The sequence below is a fragment of the Sebastes umbrosus genome, chromosome 7 (genome assembly GCF_015220745.1).
Source record: "Sebastes umbrosus isolate fSebUmb1 chromosome 7, fSebUmb1.pri, whole genome shotgun sequence".
NCBI classification, from domain to species: Eukaryota; Metazoa; Chordata; class Actinopteri; order Perciformes; family Sebastidae; genus Sebastes; species Sebastes umbrosus.
In genome coordinates this window covers 10,075,684-10,093,770 of record NC_051275.1, presented here as the reverse complement: position 1 = coordinate 10,093,770, position 18,087 = coordinate 10,075,684, and the positions used below count along the sequence as shown (strand labels likewise).

The following is an 18,087-nucleotide window of genomic DNA, read 5'->3' as shown; positions in this document are numbered from 1 at the left end:
GGTTTGGTGAGATAAAGGTTCCCTCAGATTCATGCCACAATCCCACCGCCCGACTCGTTTCCCTACAAGTGTGAATAATTTTTTTATCCTTCCTGCAAAAAAGATCACGCCTCAGTGTTTGGGCTTCTTGATTATTATTACGGCTATGTTCACCGAAATAAGTTAGGAAAAGTCCCCTCCCAGCCGTCAGACCGCACCGCGAGAACAGTAAGCTGCAGGGAATAATAATGTAGGAGCAGGCTAATAAAAGCATAACAAGCAGGAGAGCTGCGGTCACAGCAATTCCATCATTGTCCTTCACAGTTGCACAGCTAACTGCTTATGATTAGTCGACGACCTCGAGTAACTGAACAGAAGAATGTGAGGCCGGAGCCAAAGTGGTTGGGTGGGGAAAGAAGTTGCATCGGCATAAATTGTGAATGCGCTCCCCCTTGTGTCGGCTACAGCAAGCCAGTCCACTAAATGCCTCCACTGCTGGGAGAAAAAAGTGAAATCAGCAGAAAAAGTTTGTGTTGTTGTTCAAACCCCTGGTTCTATTTGTCTATGAATTGTTCTTCAAGTCATCGGGATGTGGTGCAACGCTGCGGCACACAGGGAAAAGAGAAAACCCTTTGTTGACAGTTTAAGATTAGCATCACACAAGTCATACTTCAAAGCGTGACTCCGTATAGCGTGTTTCTACAACTCTGCTTCTACGTTCTCATTCGGACTCCTTTTTTTTTTCTCCTCTCCTTTGTGTCTTTTCATCACTTTCCACAAACTGCCGTTTCAATTTCACTCCATGTTTTTGAATAACATTAATCAGAATTGTTTACCTGTCACCGTGTCTGCAAAAGGCCAATTATTTCACACTCCAAGTGAATGGAAAAATTAGACGAGTAGACAAAAAGCGTTCATTATGAAATGAGTGACACTGGCCTGATAAGCACCTCACAGAGAGCCCTGTGATGTACGGCTGCACTGACACCGTGTGATACATAATACACGGATATGTAAGGGGTATACTGTAAGATAGCTGCTCCACAGAAAATATGTTAAAAAATTCATAAGTATATTTTCTAGTTTTATTAGAAACACATTTTTGTCAACATGTTGTATTTATACAGTGAATGGTCTAATATGCACTGGAGGTCACATAAGCTTAGGTTTATTGGAACAATAAAAGACATACCATGAGGGCTTGATATTCAAAGAGATGTAGCAGCTACTAGCTGCATATTTGACCATCAATTTTTAATAGTTTGGAATTTTCTCCTTCGAAGACACAAAAATAAAACCTGTCTAAGTATGTTATATTAACAATTTTATGAATGTATCTTCAGCAGACTAAAAAATTAGGAAGTCAATTACTCCTTTTAACACTTACATTTTGTCTCAACACATTCTGCAGATGATGGTGCAAAGCACTTTAACAGTATTGTGCTATTTTTTTTTATTTGGCAAATGTCTACTTTACTTATGTTTTTGTATTTTTTTTTTTTTAAACCTTTTTTGTAAACAACATCTTGTACAAACTAGCACAGTGAACCACAACCCCAGCAAATGTGTTTTTTTTTTTTTTTATCTCCATACAATATAAATGAAATCAATACAAAAGTTTGGTTGGTTGCTTGGAACATTTTTATATGGATCGAGAGGTTCTAAAACATGGTTTTCGAGACTTCTGGACTCCTGAATTAAATAGATTACGTAAACAGTTGACTGTTCTAAGTCCCATTTAGAACCCCAGTAGAAGATTTTTAGAAGGTAGACTTCATTTCAACATTTCAAGTTCACTTCCATTTTAAATAAAGGGTTTGCAATCCGTAGAGGGTTTTTACTGTTTGCCTTTTCAAGGCGGCTTTCTTCAGATTTGGTGGAAATTCTGAAACCACGAAAAGAAAAAGAAAAAAAAGAAAGAAAAGAAACAAATAGCCCAGACGGAGGAAAAAATTGTCATTTCCTCTGGCCTTCAGAAACATAGTGTCAAAAAGGTTAAGTGTCAATATGGCAGAGCCTTGAGAGGCAAAGAGGTCTGAGGAGCTTCTGAATAAATACAAGGGACAAGTCTGGTGCCTCGAACATAGTCTGAACGCCGCTCAGCCTTCCTACAGTGCCAGGTCAGCACACGATCAACCCTCTGCCCCTTTATTCTCTCTCTGTAAAGCTATTGAAGTCTTTGACAGTAGCTAATGATGTTTTTGTGTTCGGGACATACTATAGGAGATTTGGAAAGGGCTGTTTTTTACCCCACCGGTGAGTGTTAGGGGGTTTGGTCGCTATGCCGGGCCGCTGCGCTGACAGGAGTCAGGAGGGGGTGACAGGGGGCTCAAAGAAAGAGGGGGGTGAATGGGGGGCAGTTCTGTAGTCTCGCCCATTTTTTTGTGAGTCCAGTCTTGGGGTGGGCAGGGGGGGTGGTTGGCGAAAGAAGCAATTGAAACACCCAAACAATACAATACTGAAGACAATGTTTTTGAGCCTTATGCCGGATACGCTTTACCCACAAAAAAAGATCAACAAATCAAATAAATAAATAAATATGAAAACACCAAAAAAAAAAAAAAAAAGATGATTCAATGGCGTCGCCCTAACCCTGTCGATATCCATTTCCCTGTTCTCGACCCCAGCCCCCCAACACCACCAAAACCTCACCACCCTCCGTTAACCGAATCCTTCGTCAGTATAGAGTCCACTCTCTCGGAGAGCTACCACACAGTGCCCTCGTTCATTTCCGAGGGCGGATGGGACAGGTGGTTGTTGTATACGCTGCCGTTCAGCGACAGTGAGGTAAAGGGCGGACTAGGGCCGAACACCTCGGATGAGATGCTGTGCAGGGGTCCCGGGATGCCGGGTTCTGGGCTGGGAGAGTCGCCCGGATGGTGGGACATTATATCGGAGTAGCGTTGCACCTCGCTGGAGGGGTGGTGGCCCGGCAGGGGGTGGTCCATACCTCCGAGGGGGGTGCCCGTGGGGCCCGAGGAGGGCACGAAGGGGAGATCGACCGGGGTCTGGGCCTGCGACGACGGAGGCCCCTGAGGGAAGAAGTCATAGTTGCTTCCCGGGCCGTAGTACTCGCTTTGATAATCTGCAGATCCAAAGAGAAGAAGAACAAAAAAAAAAAAAAATCAACGTTTGGTATGAGAACAATGGGTGTGCAGAAATCATTCCGGAGACATTGAGGAATTCATTGAATATACATAGCTTGATTTGTATTAGAGAGAGAGAGAGAGAGACCCTCGCCGTACTACATTAGTCACACAGCACGTTACACTTAAATCAAAACTGCAATTGGGTGGGGAGAACAACGTGGCCACAAAATTAATTAAAATGGGGGGCCATTTCATCAGCAATTCTACCTACTGAGACCGATCTTTCTTTTTTTTTTTTCTTCACTTCAGCAGAATATTATTAGACTTTTGCTTCAGCAGAAAGGACAAAAGGCCCGAGCACAAATGACATTCTCTGAAAATTATCAGATATTTCAAAGCATTTTAAAGGAAGAGTGTGCATTGGTATCAAATCACTGGGATGTAAACATAACTTCATCGAAACTTAAATCACTGCTCACTGATTTTCCAAAAAGCTTATGGACGAGGTCACCCAAACTGAATAATATAACACAACTGAATTTATTTTAAGAAAATAAGAGCTGAATATCAGCAGGACCAGAAAATCACTGCATTGCATATATTTGTTTCTCCATATGTTATTTAAATCGTGTGTACTAAATTAACTCAATATGTACAGGCCAATCATAGTACTGTATTTCCTTGAGGTTAAAAAAAAGACCTAAATAAAAGTGCTTTGTTTGACTATATGATGGGGCCTTGTCTCATTACAGGAAGAAATGACAGGAAAATAGAAAAATAAATGACAGAGGAAATAAGGAAACATACAAATAATAATTTCAACTATATGTTAAATAAAATGTGACTGAAACACAGAGCAGTGAGATAAGACAGGAGGATCATTTTAACTTGAATTTAAAAAAAGAAAGATGGTTCATGAGAGGAAAAACTCTTTGGAGGATATAAAAAACATTTTTTTTTTCTTTTAGGAAAAATGTAATTGTACACATACCTCCATAGTAGGAGAAGGGCCCGTTGGGGATGAGCTCTCCGGGCTCCAGCCGGTCCACCAGCGTCCTCATCCGCCTCGGGCTCCGGAAAAACGCGTGCCTCCGAGCGCCCAGCGCGCTCAGCTGCTTCATGCGCCTCTCTTTGGACCGTCGGTTCTGGAACCAAACCTGAAAACACACAAACATAAAACCTCGTGTCAGTCAGCACGTGCAATAGACTTCTTCTGACGCCATTTTGATTGCACTGTCAATATTGTGTGTGTGTGAGATGGAAGAGTGCACACCAGCAATATGTGCACTATATGTTTAGATCACGTTTATTTTTGTTTTATAGCTTATTTTGTATATTGTATTTTGGTAGAATTTCAATTTGTTTTATTCTTATTTTATTCTAACGTTTGTATCTATTCTTTTTTTTTATTATACTGTTTAACTTGCACCAACAAAACCAAAGCAAATTCCTAGTGTATACCTCTTACACCTGGATATAAACACGATTCTGATTCTGATTCTGAGAAATGGAGGTGATGGAGAAAGGTGGCTGAATGAGTATGTAAACAAATAAACAAAAAAATGTTGTGGATTTTGTTGTTTTTGTAATCTGCAAATAAACCTCACTGTGTAAATTCTCCCGCCATACAAAAAAAAAAAGCAAGTGTAATTAGGTGTCATATTTACCTTGGCACCTGCACCCGCATTGGGCTTCTTCTTTATTAGAGTAAATAACCGCGCTGGGCTGTGTGTGTTTTGCGGGTGTGCGTGCGTGATGAGCCGTGTGCGTTAAATCCGCAAAGGCTCTGCGGTGGAGAGAGAACTGCGCACCAATTATCGTTACAGGAGCGAGAGTCACATCTAACCTTCCCTAATGATCTTTTAACCCTCCATTTACTCCGACTGAAGGCTGCAGCAGCGGGGGCTTAAAATCTCCAATTAATGCTTAATAGGAGGGTTGTTACCAATATATTACCGGGCTCTTGGAGGTTATCATTTCCTAATCTATAGGCCGGCTTCCTTTAATTACAAGCTTCCCTTTTTCTCCCCCCTCTCTCATGCTCATACATATTAGATACCCCTACTTCGCCACTTTCACTTTATCGCCATTAATCTGCTATGCTGAACCTGTTTTACCTGTGACCTGCCCCGCAGCCTTCTCCTCCACATTATGATACAAAAAAAACTAAAACAAAATCTGCTTTCCAATTAGTTCAGAGAATAGATCTGTTATTACACCTGATGGGGTAATAATATTTTGGCTCTTGAATCTATAATTTACAATAGTTCCCTATGAATCAATAGATGAGATCAAAGATCCACCAACAGTAGCCACTTTTAAATCTAGACTCAAGACCAAACTGTTCAAACTCAGACGCGTTTCTTATTTGATCAAGTGCTGCACTTTACTGTCTTTTAATTGTTTTTATTATCCTTTTAATTTTGTATTCTTTTAACTTGTACTTTTATATTCTTTTATTCGTTTTTATCTTTTATCCTCATTTTATATATATGTAAAGCACTTTGAATTGCCTTTGTGTATGAAATGTGCTATATAAATAAACTTGCCTTGCCTTGCCTTTGATGCGCTGCGGAAAATAACCGCTTTAATTTATTTTGGGGGGAAATCACCAAAAGAAAAAAAAAAAAAAAGAAAATAGTCCCACATACAAAACAGGGGGGAAATAATAATAATAATAATAATAATAATAATAATAATAATAATAATGCGTTGTCTGTGTCTTGCTCTTTGTTTAACTTAATGTGGCCCTGCTGTAAATCAGAGTTCCGAGGAGACAATCTGAAGACCCTTGAAACAGATTTCTGTCTTTTCCACTTGGCTGGAAATGCTCCCAGCATGGCTAAATGTGGTCGCAAAACGTGCTGGCTGCGCGGTGCCAGGACTCCCAGCAGCTCCCAGCAGCCTCGGCGCCAGTTGGCGACTTTGCCTCGTCGCCTGCGCCAAGAATCAAAAATACCCATATAAATTACCCGTTTCCAAATCAACCCCTCGTCCGTCGGCCAATCTTTTTGGCCTAATGAATTCAATGTGACCGCGCAGTTTGAAGGGAGGAGGCCCTCGTTTTAAAGAGGGGTGAAGGATGTGATGCTGGGGGGGGGGTGGGGGGGTGATGGGAGGTGGAGTCTCTCTCTCTCTCTCTCTCTCTCTCTCTCTTGATGGGTCATGGCAAGTCTGGCAGCTTGGCAGGGACATTTTTTTTCCATAAAATATAAGCTGTTACATCACACCTTTTTAATGGGTGCGTAACACCCTATAAAACAGAAAAAGGCGCGAGCCCACCTCCTCAACCTGTGGGTGTCCACCCTGAATATTATTTCCATAATATCTCAGACAGACTCAGAAGATCCCCCACGTTTTGATGATTTACTATTGAACCGTATATATCTATAAATGACTGGGGACGGTCAGAACTGTAATTGAAGGGGAAGAATGTAAGATTAGATTTATTTCTGTAAAGACTTATTTTATACAGTATACATATTGTATTCTGCTCCTTTAAAGTTAGATCTGGAACTATATAATATGGCGCACCTTACACGTGTGCTTGTAAGGTGAGTGATGATTAAGATTGTTCTGAGTGATATGAAGTAAGAAGTGATGTGCCACCTTTTTGGTTATGGGTGTTCACTTGTCCTATAGGCTGGAGTTGAGACATTAAAGTGGATCCTGTTGCACAGACGAAGCTCTTGCTTTACCCACAGCAGCCCTACAGTAGTTTAATTAAGTAACAAGAAAGTTTATAGTTAAGGCAGCGAGAAGCCTGCCTTACACTAGTGATTTAAACTGCTGTGCCACGTGGACCCCCAAGTTTGAGAAACACCCCCTAATAAATATGGGCTATTAGCCATCTTCATTTGGTGGTCATAGTGAATGAAGTCATAGTGAATGAAGTCATAGTGAAAACAAGTGGATAATCCAGTATAGGAGGATGGATGCTAAAATGTTGCCGATTCCTTCGCGGGGCGGCTGTGGCTCAGAGGGTAGCGCCAATCGGAAGGTCGGTGGTTCGATCCCCGGCTGCTCCGGGTCACATGTCGATGTGTCCTTGAGCAAGATACTGAACCCCAAACTGCTCCTGAAGGCTGAGCCATCGGTGTGTGAATGAGTATTTAGATTAGATCCTGATGGACAAAGTTGGCACCTTAGTAGCCTCTGCCATCAGTGTGTGTATGAATGTGTGTGTGAATGGGTGAATGCTGACATGTAGTGCTTTGAGTGGTCGGAAGACTAGAAAGGCGCTATATAAATGCAAGTCCTTTTACCTGGATGACCCTCATGTTGAGTCCGGTCTCCTGGGCCAGCTGTTCCCTGATGTGTCTCGTGGGTTTTGGGGTGGCAGCGAACGCCGCCTTTAGCGTCTCGAGCTGTTTGGCCTTGATAGTGGTGCGCGGGCCGCGCCGCTTCCCGCCGAGGTTCTGGTCGTCGTTCTCGTTATTCACCGCCTCTTTGTCGGACAGGGCGGCTATCTCCGTGTCCTTTAGGACCACGTCGTCCTGTAGCTGGTCTTGAGAGTCCGGTGATAAACTGGGGTCGCTACATGCCGTTACTATAAAGAGGACAGAGGACATGTGGACAATTAGAAGTCTCCAAAACATGTGGGATATTGCAGTGATCGAGTGGCGCACAGTGGAAAAGAGCTACACTATATGTATGTAGTGGTCAATTAAAGGTGACTGAACTATGACCTCAAGTCGGTAATGCAAACTACAAACATTAATACAAAATAAATGGTATTTTCTGAGGTTTTTAAACGCTGCTGTGTGACGTGTCCAGATCCATATAAACATGTAGAGATGGGAATAACATTCATTTTACAAATAAAAAGCAGCTGTGGTGTTTTTTTTCCTAAAATACTTCTTATTAACTAAAATTTGCAAACAAACCTAGGTGGCTGAACTATGACCTCAAGTTGGTGATGCAAACTACCATCAACATTAATTAACATAAATGGTAACTCCTGAGTTTTTTTTTTTTTTTCTTCATATAAACGTATAGAGATGGGAATAAAAATGAATTTTACAAATAAAAAGCAGCTGATGTGTTTTCTCCTAAAAGACTTTCCTATGAACTAAAATTTGCAAACAAATGTATAGGCCTAATAAAAACTCCTCTGAAAGATTAAGGAACAAACAATTACACTATAAAAGCCCAAATATGTCATCTGGTGTGGAGAAAAAATAAAAGGCTTGAACTGAGAATATGGCAATAGACTATATATGGACTGTGATTGTTGTTGAATTCTACACTCTCTGAATGGCGCGTCTATAAGTCCTGGTCATGGAAATGATGAAGCCAAAGTCTGGGCTGAACACATCACATCCATCACAATTTATCCCGCATAGCACACCAACACACACACACACACACACACACACACACACATACACACAGAGACGTACCTGAGAGGAGGCTGCCGTCTTTTGCATTGGCGTTGTTTACGTAATCGTCTTTACAAACGAATTTGTTCTCGTCTATGATGTAGAGCTCCTCGCCGGTGGAGAGCTGCTTATTGCACATCATGCAGGTGAAGCAGTTGAGGTGAAACACTTTGCTGCGGGCCCTCCGGACTAGGTCGTTGGGAGAGATGCCCTGCGAGCAGCCGCCACACTTCGTGCCGAACCTTCTGCGTGAAGGAGGAAGAAGAAGAAGGAGATGATGGTTTAGTTTTTTTGTTATCAATACATTTTTTTTTTTTTTTTTTTTACAGAAATCATTATTGAAGCGTTTAAATAATAATAATATCGACGCCCAGTCATTTAGCAGAATATAGATTCACATTTAAAAATGTTGTTGTTGACTTGACCAGCTTCAAGTCACATGAATAAAAGGGTTTATAATAGAGTCTAGACATGAAGTAAACCTGTATTGACCAGTTGAATTCGGGGACTAACGTCGAATCATAACCCATTCTTAAACATAACATTTTACATGAAAATAAGAATACAAATAATAATGTTGAAAAGATGTCTCTATAGATAAAATCCAGGTAGTCAAATATGGAGAAAAGCGAACAGCTTCATGTGTAGACTGACACTTTAAAAACGCATTTTAGGAGCTTTTTGGACCTTATGCTATTATGCTACAGAATTAAAAAATAACATCCGTGCTCAATCAATAATAGATATAATAATAATAATAATAATAATAATAATAATAATAATAATAATAATAATAAATTAAAATGTAACTTTTTTTTTATCTATACATAAGCACACGTTGGGGAAATTACGCTCTATAAATACTTTATTATAAAGGAAATATAGTGATGTTGCGCTTAAGATAAATGTTTTAATTTTTTTTTAAATAAGAAGCTTTGCACAACTGTGCATAGACCTGCTGAAGTGAGTAGTTTTATTAAATATATATTACATATTTGATCTCTACATTTCCAACCTTTTTTTGTTCCATACAATACTAAAATATTTAAACGTTTTGCACGAAGATGAAAACCAGTAATTACACAGGTCCAGTTAATACTAGAACACAGCACAAGCTGCTCTGTTATAATAAATGATAGCCCTGCCATTGCCTTCACCATTAAACAATGTGTATTGAGTGGTGTGCACTGGCTTGTTGACTGGAAGTCTGTGATTGCATTGTCTGCGGACTTGATCTTTTCAACTAGTTTACTATTCAAATCCACTTATCACGTCCTCCTCAGTCGGACTGAGCAAACACACCGGGCAGCGGCTCCTCTGGCCGGGGTTTGATCCTCCAGCCGCCTGCACCTTGTCAAAAATCACACCCAAAGTGTGATTTCCTCGATTTCCTAACAACAAACACCCCTCTCCACCCGCTGAGAGCGAGTGCACACGCGTTTAATGTTGCTGCACCTCTTTTCTGTTGTTGTTTAGCATAAGAATCCAAATTAACAAGCTTTTAATTACTCGCTCCTAATCAAAGCTTATCGCCTCCTCGTCCTCACTCACGCCTACAGGCACGGACAGGTCGCTTTATCCACTTACTTAGAGAATAAATAAATAAAGAATAAATAAACAAGTAAAGCAGAAACTCTGCGTTATTGTAATCTTGTGTGTGTAGTCAACAGATGTGCCAAGTTTCTTTTTTTGTTATTTAGGTAATTCAATTTGAACTATTTGTCTGGGGAAAAAAAGCATGATATACAGTCTGGATTTTTAATAATTACTTAAAGTTTAGTCAACACTACAGTAATAGTATGCAAGCCATTTAAAAGTTGTAAATAAAATAAAAGATACAAAAAAAATAATCTGCACTAAATCTATTTAGTTTTTCTATTTTTTTTCAGTAAAATGTAATGTTTGGCCTACAATTATAAGTGTTTCCATCTTTTTTTTTATGATGCACCATCACAATTTTATGCTGCTATTTAAATGTCTTCATCATTTCCTAAAAAGGCACGTGTGCCTGTTGACCTGCTGCTTCTTACAGTCCAGCTCCTGACATGAAACGACACACACATTCATAAACAAAAAAAAACACTACTGGCGATTTTTTCCCCCGATCTTACCTAAAGAAATCATTTTTGCAGTACAGTCTCCCCTCTCGAGAAAAACATTTCTCTGTCAAATTACATTTGCACTCGCAGCACTGCACGCACTTGACGTGCCAGGCTCTATCCAGCACGTTGAGCAGAAAGCGGTCCAGAATAGGCCTCTCGCAGCCGGCGCAGTGGACCATGGCTTTTGGTTTTGGGCTATATACCACCCACACAAATGAAGCGCACACACTCAAACTAAAATCAACAACACAGGGTCGAGCATTGACCGAGTATATCTTGCTTTCTCCTGGTCAATGTGCGCGGAGAAGCCAGTCGATCAGGTGTCAACACAGTTTTCTCCCTGCATGCGTAAAAAGGCTCCAAAGGAAAAAAAAACAAAAACACGTCCTCTCTCTCAGGTTCGAAAAGCCAAAAAAAAAGGTGAAAAAAATAATCAGTCCTTCATTGAATCCGAGGGCAAAAAACACGCAATTTCAACCAAAAAAAAATGTAGATTTCAACACGGGAAGCTGCAGATCGGACCACCGGAGCCAGTTTGGTTGTTGTCCCGGCGCTCTTGGATGTGACGCATCGGTGAGAGGAGCGTGGTGTGTGCCAGTCAGTCAGTCAGTGCTGGAAAGAAGAGGCGTCTAATAATAAGATGCTTTTAGGGCAGAGCAGAGCTGTCACACAACAAGACACGCACGCCTATACATATTTCAGTGTACTTTGACATGGCAGCGTATCCACTTGTTCAGAAAAGCCGGCGAGAAACAAAATTACACACCCCAAAAAAAAGAGTGTCAGTCCGATGATCCTGGACGTTTCAGCTCTGTGGTGCTGATGCTGCGATGCGCTGGAGGCGGCTCCGGTAGTAGTAGTCAGTGTGTGGGATGCTGGGATGCCCTCTCAGTCTCCAGTACCGTGTGTATGTATGCTGGGATGCGCTGGTCTCCAGTAAAACTGTCTTGCTCCTAAAGCTCCAACCCAGCCTTATTCCCAGCCTCCTGACGTCAGGCCGCGGCCGGACCAATCAGAAGCGCGCCATGCCAGCAAACCATCAAGCCGCCCCATCATAACCACAGCGAGGGCTCTGCCTGCTATTTATGCCACACATCTCAAGACACCAATTGTCAAGAATTTGCCTGCAAACTGTCATATGTTAGTGAATGTGTTTGGAGGAAGAAGCAGCCGCGGCGAAGAGGAGAGAGACGGAGAGACGCCACTTCTTCTCAGCTGATGAGCAAATTGTCTTCTGGGCATGAGGGGTGGCATGAAGGAGGAAGGAATCTGAGCAGGTAGATACAGAGAGGCGTCTTCGGGATATAAAGAAGCTGGAGGCGCACATATTGCATGGCGCGCGCTCTCCTGTTTATTCATGTAAAAGTTACTTTGCGCGCAGAAAATTACGCACAAGTCGGGCATGTTTTGGTTTTGTTGTTTTTTGGGAATAACTGGAGGCTTTTTATCATCAATAAACCAGCTGTCCGGTAAAATATAAAATCTTAACTGCCTGCTTTGCACTTGGACGTTCATCCATATAGAGCTAAGTGTTTGATTACACAGCAGAAAGCTTGCAGAACATCTCTTGCCAAGATTTAGTTGTGTTCTGGAAATATGATGTTACCCTCTTCTCACAGCGCGCCGTGTAACATTACACAATGTCATGTGCTCATTAACAAATTTTCTGCGCGCACTTTCTCCTTGGGTGTGATGGAGAGGAAGCCTGGAAGTGAAAGACAGAAAAGGCTCTAAAGTTGACAGCTCGTGCAAAGCTCAGCGCGTCAGGAGCTCGCGGCCCAAGACACCTTTGGACGATTCATTAGGGAGATCCAATCCAATTCAAGTCCACCTTAAGTAAATAACACCATGAGCCTATAATAGCCTGCTGGATTAGTACTCATTTCCCATCAAAGAGACCAGTCAAGTATATTGTGTTGATGATTTACAGGCCTGCATGCTCTTCTATAAGATTCTTTTTTCTTTTTTTTCCTGTTTGCTCAATGAACATAGATTGCAGGTAAATAAAGTTTGCATGCTTGTTGAACAAATTCGTTTTCTATCTATACCCAACATTGAAGTAGTTTGTAGTAATTAATCTGTTTGTTTACACAAACTTTTCTATTGTGGCCTGTGAGACAGTATAGTTTAATAAATTTAATTACCGTAAGAACATTGTTGTATTTGTCTTTATTGTAAATAGAAACAGAATGTCACATTTATTTGTGCGTCTCAACATGGAATCGAGCTGAATAGCTCCGCACTTTAAAGAGGACATATCATGCTCATTTTCAGGTTCATGTTTGTATTTGGGGTTTCTACTATAACATGTTTACATGCATTAATGTTCTAAAGACACTTTATTTTTCTCATACTGTCTGCCTGAATATACCTGTATTCACGCTCTGTCTGAAACGCTCCGTTTTAGCGCATTTCAACGGAATGGCAACAGAATTGCATTTCTAGAAAACAGCTTGGGTTCATGTTTACTTCCTGTCAACTAATGTCATTCACATACACTGCAACAGGAAATAAACTGGGACACATTTAGTACGTTTGCGTTTAAAACTGTGAAATGGTCTAAATATTGTAGATTTGTGACATCACAAATGGACAGAAATCCTAACGGCTTGTTTCAAACGCACAGTTTCTGAATACGGTCCGTGTGTATTTCTAACCAGACATGAAAATCTCACTTTTTACAATATGGGACTTTAAGCAGAAAAAGCGACTCAGGAACACCCATTTACTCTCTAACCAATAGCGCGCCAGCATCCTCTTGCATATGGGCTGCTTCTCATGCAAAACGCCCGTCCAGCTGCCTCCAGGCGTCTGGGGAGCGCCTCTTCAACAGGACATGTGTTAGTGGCTTGGAGGAAAAAAGAGAGATAAGGCTTCAAAACACACATTTCTTTTTTTTTTTTGTTTTTGCTGCACCTCTTCAGCCCGACACTCTCCTCTATTTCTCTCTCTCTTCCAGTCTCCCATCTCTTTTTCTGCCCCCTTTTCCCCACTTGTTCCTGTCTGTTTGTGAACGCTGCGTCCGAGCGCATTCTGCTGAGCATCTGGTTATGTTTCCATCAGAGAGAGATGGAAAGAGAGAGGGGTCAATTGAGCTACATGACAACTGGGCCGCCATAGTTGTACATAGGTGGGCAATCAGCAATGGAAATATTCTGTTGGACTACAAAACGCACTTTTCTTTTCTTTTTTTTCCCCGCACAAAAACCTGCAGAAGAATGTGAAAATAACTCCAGAAAGCCTGTCTGTAGTCTGCAGGCCTTATATACTCTCTCCCTACTATACCACACCAACTTGTAAATGCAGCATGTAAACAACAAAAGTTGTTGTTATTTCCATGTGTAGAAGATGCCTTGATAGTCTGTCAGTGGGGATAATCTCTGCCTGATTTAGAATAAGCCAGAGAGAGAGAGAAGAAAAAACAGCCAGCTCACAGAGGCAGATTAATCCACGAATAGAAAGAAATCAAAATATAGGCTTAAAAATATCTCAACTCCCCTCCAGGCAAAGGCACTATTAAATGCAAAAAAAAAATAAAAATGGTTTTAACCTTACCACTGTAATCCCTTACTAGCAATAGATTATATTCTCACTCATTTTCATTCTGATGCAGGCAGAAATTGTAAAATTGGAATTGGCTGCGCAGCGTTTAATGTGCTCAATAAGTTGGAAGAAAACAAAACTTATTCTTTTTTTTGTCCTGCTTGAATCTCAGAATGGTTGGAGGTAGATTTGATAACGAGAGGCCGTCTGGCAGACCTGTGTAGAAGTGAAAACAGTAGTTGAAACTGAAATACCCAAATTAATCTGAAATGTATCTTTTAATGGTGTCCATTAAGAGGCCTTTAATTTTACTCACATTTTATATTTTACGCATTTCTTCTTTACTTCATCCAAAGTCTAATTTTGGACAGTATAGGCTATACTGTACATGGAACCACAGGTATAAGAAAAGGGGGTATTCTTGCATCAGGTTCCATATAGTGTTGTAAAGCAGCCCAGGAGATTTGGGGTTTATGAAGTGCAGACAAGTGAACTGGTACACTGCGAAGATAATTAATCTGAGATAATGAATGAGGCTGTGAAGATGCATGCAATCATTAATTCTAATCATGACACGTTTATTTGTCTCCCTCTCTCTCTCTCTCTCTCTCTCTCTCTCTCTCTCTCCTCCAGGCTCAGTTAAGAGACACAATGTCACCACAAACAATGCATGAGGGGCATGGCTGAAGGAAGGAAGGAGAGAGGACGTTTTATGGAATAAAGACTGAATCGAGCAGGTGATGAGATTGGTTGGGAAGAGGTGTTGGAGGAAGATACTAAAAGCGCATTTCTTCTCGTAGGTGTAGTTTTCCCAGGGTGTCCAGGCTGTGGAAGTCGGAGCTGTGTGACATTACAGCCGGACCAGCCTGCCGGGGGGACAAACCGTGACTCCGGTAATACAGAGAGAAATATCACCCCCGACTGGAGCTTTGATCAACTGAGTGTACCGGGGAGGAGGAGGAAGAGGAGGAGGAAGAGGAGGGTGGGGTACCGCTCCGCTGCTCTGCTCTTTGCAGTCTCTCCTCCAATGGATTTTTTTTTTTTTTTTCTCTTTTTACAAAAGGAATATTGCCCAACAAGCGGCTGATATTCATAATTGATAACAAGACGCATTGATCATTCTGGCTTATGAATGCGTTTATTTTTTTTTTAAGGAATAAACAGCCTCATTTCTGTGACACTGCAGTTTAATAGCATTTGTATAATTTTTCATCTCTATTCCTATAAACTCTATATAGGTGGGAGTATAGGAATATTATGCAAATGTGCAGTTTTGACGAAATGTGCATATTTTGAAAGAAAGAAAGAAAGAAAGACAGAAAAAGAAAAGATCATGAGAAATGAGACATTATTTCATTTGATTGCATTGCACTTATTGACTGAAGTGTAACACAATTTACATGGAATTAAACACAAAGAGAATTATTTTAAACGAAAAACGTCTAAAACTCTTCTGAAAAAAAAATACACATTTTTTTTGCCAATAACGAAAAGCAGCATTAGATTTTATGTGTGTTATTCAAATGTGGTATTTATACATAACACGCCAATTCACAGAAAGCTGGTTTTAACAAATGTGCGTAAAAACGGTGCTTTCCACTTTTCAGGCGTTTCAACTCTTCTCTTTCGCAAAGTGCTGCACGAAAAGCGCGCACATTTGACGCAAAGTTTCCCATCATATTCAAAAACTGTGGGTGAGTTTGAGGATGGAGGAGAGAGAGAGAGAGAGAGTGTGTGTGTGTGTGTGTTAGGGGGGCCACTTTCCTGTCCATGCCCTGCCCAGTCCGTCAATCATTGTTCACCGCATTATCACGCACTTCCAGGACCGAAATCCGACCACCCCTCCTTCTTCTGTCTGTCCATCCATCCATCCATCCATCCATCCATCCATCCATGCACGCAGAGTCCCACGATCGACTGGCTGAGCTGTGTCCACCTCTCCTCCTCCCCTTCCTCCTCCTCCTCCTGTAGATCAGCAGCCAAACATATGCCGATGTGAACTCATCGCGGATTATTGAGCCAACACCAACTCTACGCAAACATTTTCCAGACTTCCCAACTCTGGTCCGGCCTGTGCTGAGAGAAATCCAATGGGATTTATAGATCATCTCCCTACAGCTGTCTCTTCTCAGCCAGTCAACCCCCAACTCTCTCTCTCTCTCTCTGTCTCTGTCTCTCTCTCACACACACAAACACACACACGTACGTTTTCTCAAGGAGATCATATGATTCGGTGAATTTGGGGCTTTGAGGTCCAGAACAAGTGACCCTGCCGAGACTCCGAGGTCACCCAGAAACAAGGCCACCACCACAACCACCACCAGAGTCCCGCTCACTCCTCTAGGGGGCGAATTCAATCCGGTTAAAGAGAGGCTTATAGGCAATGATACTATTATTACTATATATATTATTATGTCCTTAATTCCAAGTTATTGCTGGCGTTATGTCAGAGTAAAGCTTTGCACATGCCATATTTGGTAATCAATCTATAACTGGATAAAAGGCTTATTTATTAATTGAATATGAATTATATTTTATTTGGAGTTCTCCTAATTATGTTTGACAGGTGATTGATGTAGCCTATAGTACATTTATACTTGAATATCTATATATAAACGAACAAGCAAAAAAACCCTAAGAAAATGTCTCCAAAATTGTTGTTATGCTATAGAAGTCATTAAAGATAATACACATGCAGAACATTTGATCAGGAGATTCACCCTTAGATCAACAGCAAATCATCATATTTACATCATATCAGGTTGTGAACACTGACTGACTCAGACAGGTGTGGGGGCTTCGTCAACAAAAAAAACCCTCCACGTTCACACTGTGAATCAAAACTAAAAAAACTGCCTTTTTTTTTTTTCCTCATTTGCTCCAAACAGAGTGGCTGAGAAATGAGCGCACATATAAAAGGCGCTGCATGGGAAGCAGCCTCTAAAGCAGTTCCCCTAGTTCAGATTAATGGCTCTCCTCGCTTATTCTGCAGTCGGGGTGAAAGGGCTAGGATCACTAATGATTATAATATAATGTGTGGCGATAACCACTCCCTTTGAGATATTATCGCCCGATGGCCAATGCTCTGGGGACGGTGCTGCATGGCTGCAGAGCAAAAGATAGCTGCTGCTGCTGAAGCTGCTGCGACGGATTTCTGCGCTTTGGAATAAAAAAAAAAAAAGCCCGCAAGCACGAATAGAGAGGGAGAGCTGTCCGCCGCTGATACCTGCATTAAAATAGAGCAGACTGGCCCATGCATGCTGCTCAACCATTCACCTCTTTTATTTATTTATTTATTTATTTATTTTGATGATCTTTTTTATGGTTAAAATAATATCCTACATCTAATTCCCACCTTAAAGTGGTCAATCCGACTGTTTTTTTTAATAGTAACCACCACCATTAAGTGATTTAATTACTAGGCCCCACTACTACCTGGAACATTTAGTGCTTTTTTTCTAAAAGGGCTTTTTAAAGAGGCCCTGTGGAAAACCTCACGGAGCTTAGCCTATATTTGATCCCACAAGAAAACGGTCTTAAAGGTTTTGGTTCAGAGTAACATAGAGCAACATAAAACCTAAATTATAATAAAACATTTTAATTTGTAAAATAAAATACGATGGATAAAATACAAAGTCTAGTGTGATTCTTAAAATGTGATTTGATGCCATTAAATTTTCAAAAGTCTGCTTTTTCATCATATCACCATTTCCTTTTTACCAAACCCCTTTCTGTGGAGTCCTGCTGAATGGCCTTCAAAAAGACGTACTGTGTATATGCTCTTTGGAGGATGAATTCTTTCAAACAAAAAAAAAACTTCGCATGGTGCTTAAATCAAATGACTGTGGCTAAAATGTTGCTTATTCTGAAACATTTTTGTTGTAGCAGTTGCTGCTGCTCTGCTATGTTATACATACGCATACAGGCTATATTGGGTTGAAACTGTTGGAGGGGAGCTATAGCACTGAAAACAAATCCGTGGCCTACCTATAT

At 41.0% G+C, this 18,087-nt stretch overlaps 1 protein-coding gene across 2 annotated transcripts; it reads right to left on the bottom strand.

Moving 5' to 3' along the window:
* Nucleotides 1-1,131: 1,131 nt before the first annotated feature.
* On the bottom strand, nucleotides 1,132-11,495 carry lhx1a (LIM homeobox 1a). Of its 2 annotated transcripts, none has more exons than XM_037774465.1 (5): nucleotides 10,561-11,495; nucleotides 8,471-8,691; nucleotides 7,334-7,617; nucleotides 4,060-4,225; nucleotides 1,132-3,064 (listed from the first exon to the last, which is right to left on the bottom strand). In XM_037774465.1, exons 1-5 carry the CDS (start codon nucleotides 10,728-10,730, stop codon nucleotides 2,685-2,687), a joined length of 1,221 nt encoding a protein of 406 aa, XP_037630393.1. In that variant the 5' UTR covers nucleotides 10,731-11,495; the 3' UTR covers nucleotides 1,132-2,684. The 2 variants fall into 2 exon arrangements, with proteins under 2 accessions (XP_037630393.1, XP_037630392.1); XM_037774464.1 differs by having other exon boundaries at nucleotides 8,471-8,694; nucleotides 10,561-10,730.
* Between the last annotated feature and the right edge of the window lie 6,592 nt (nucleotides 11,496-18,087).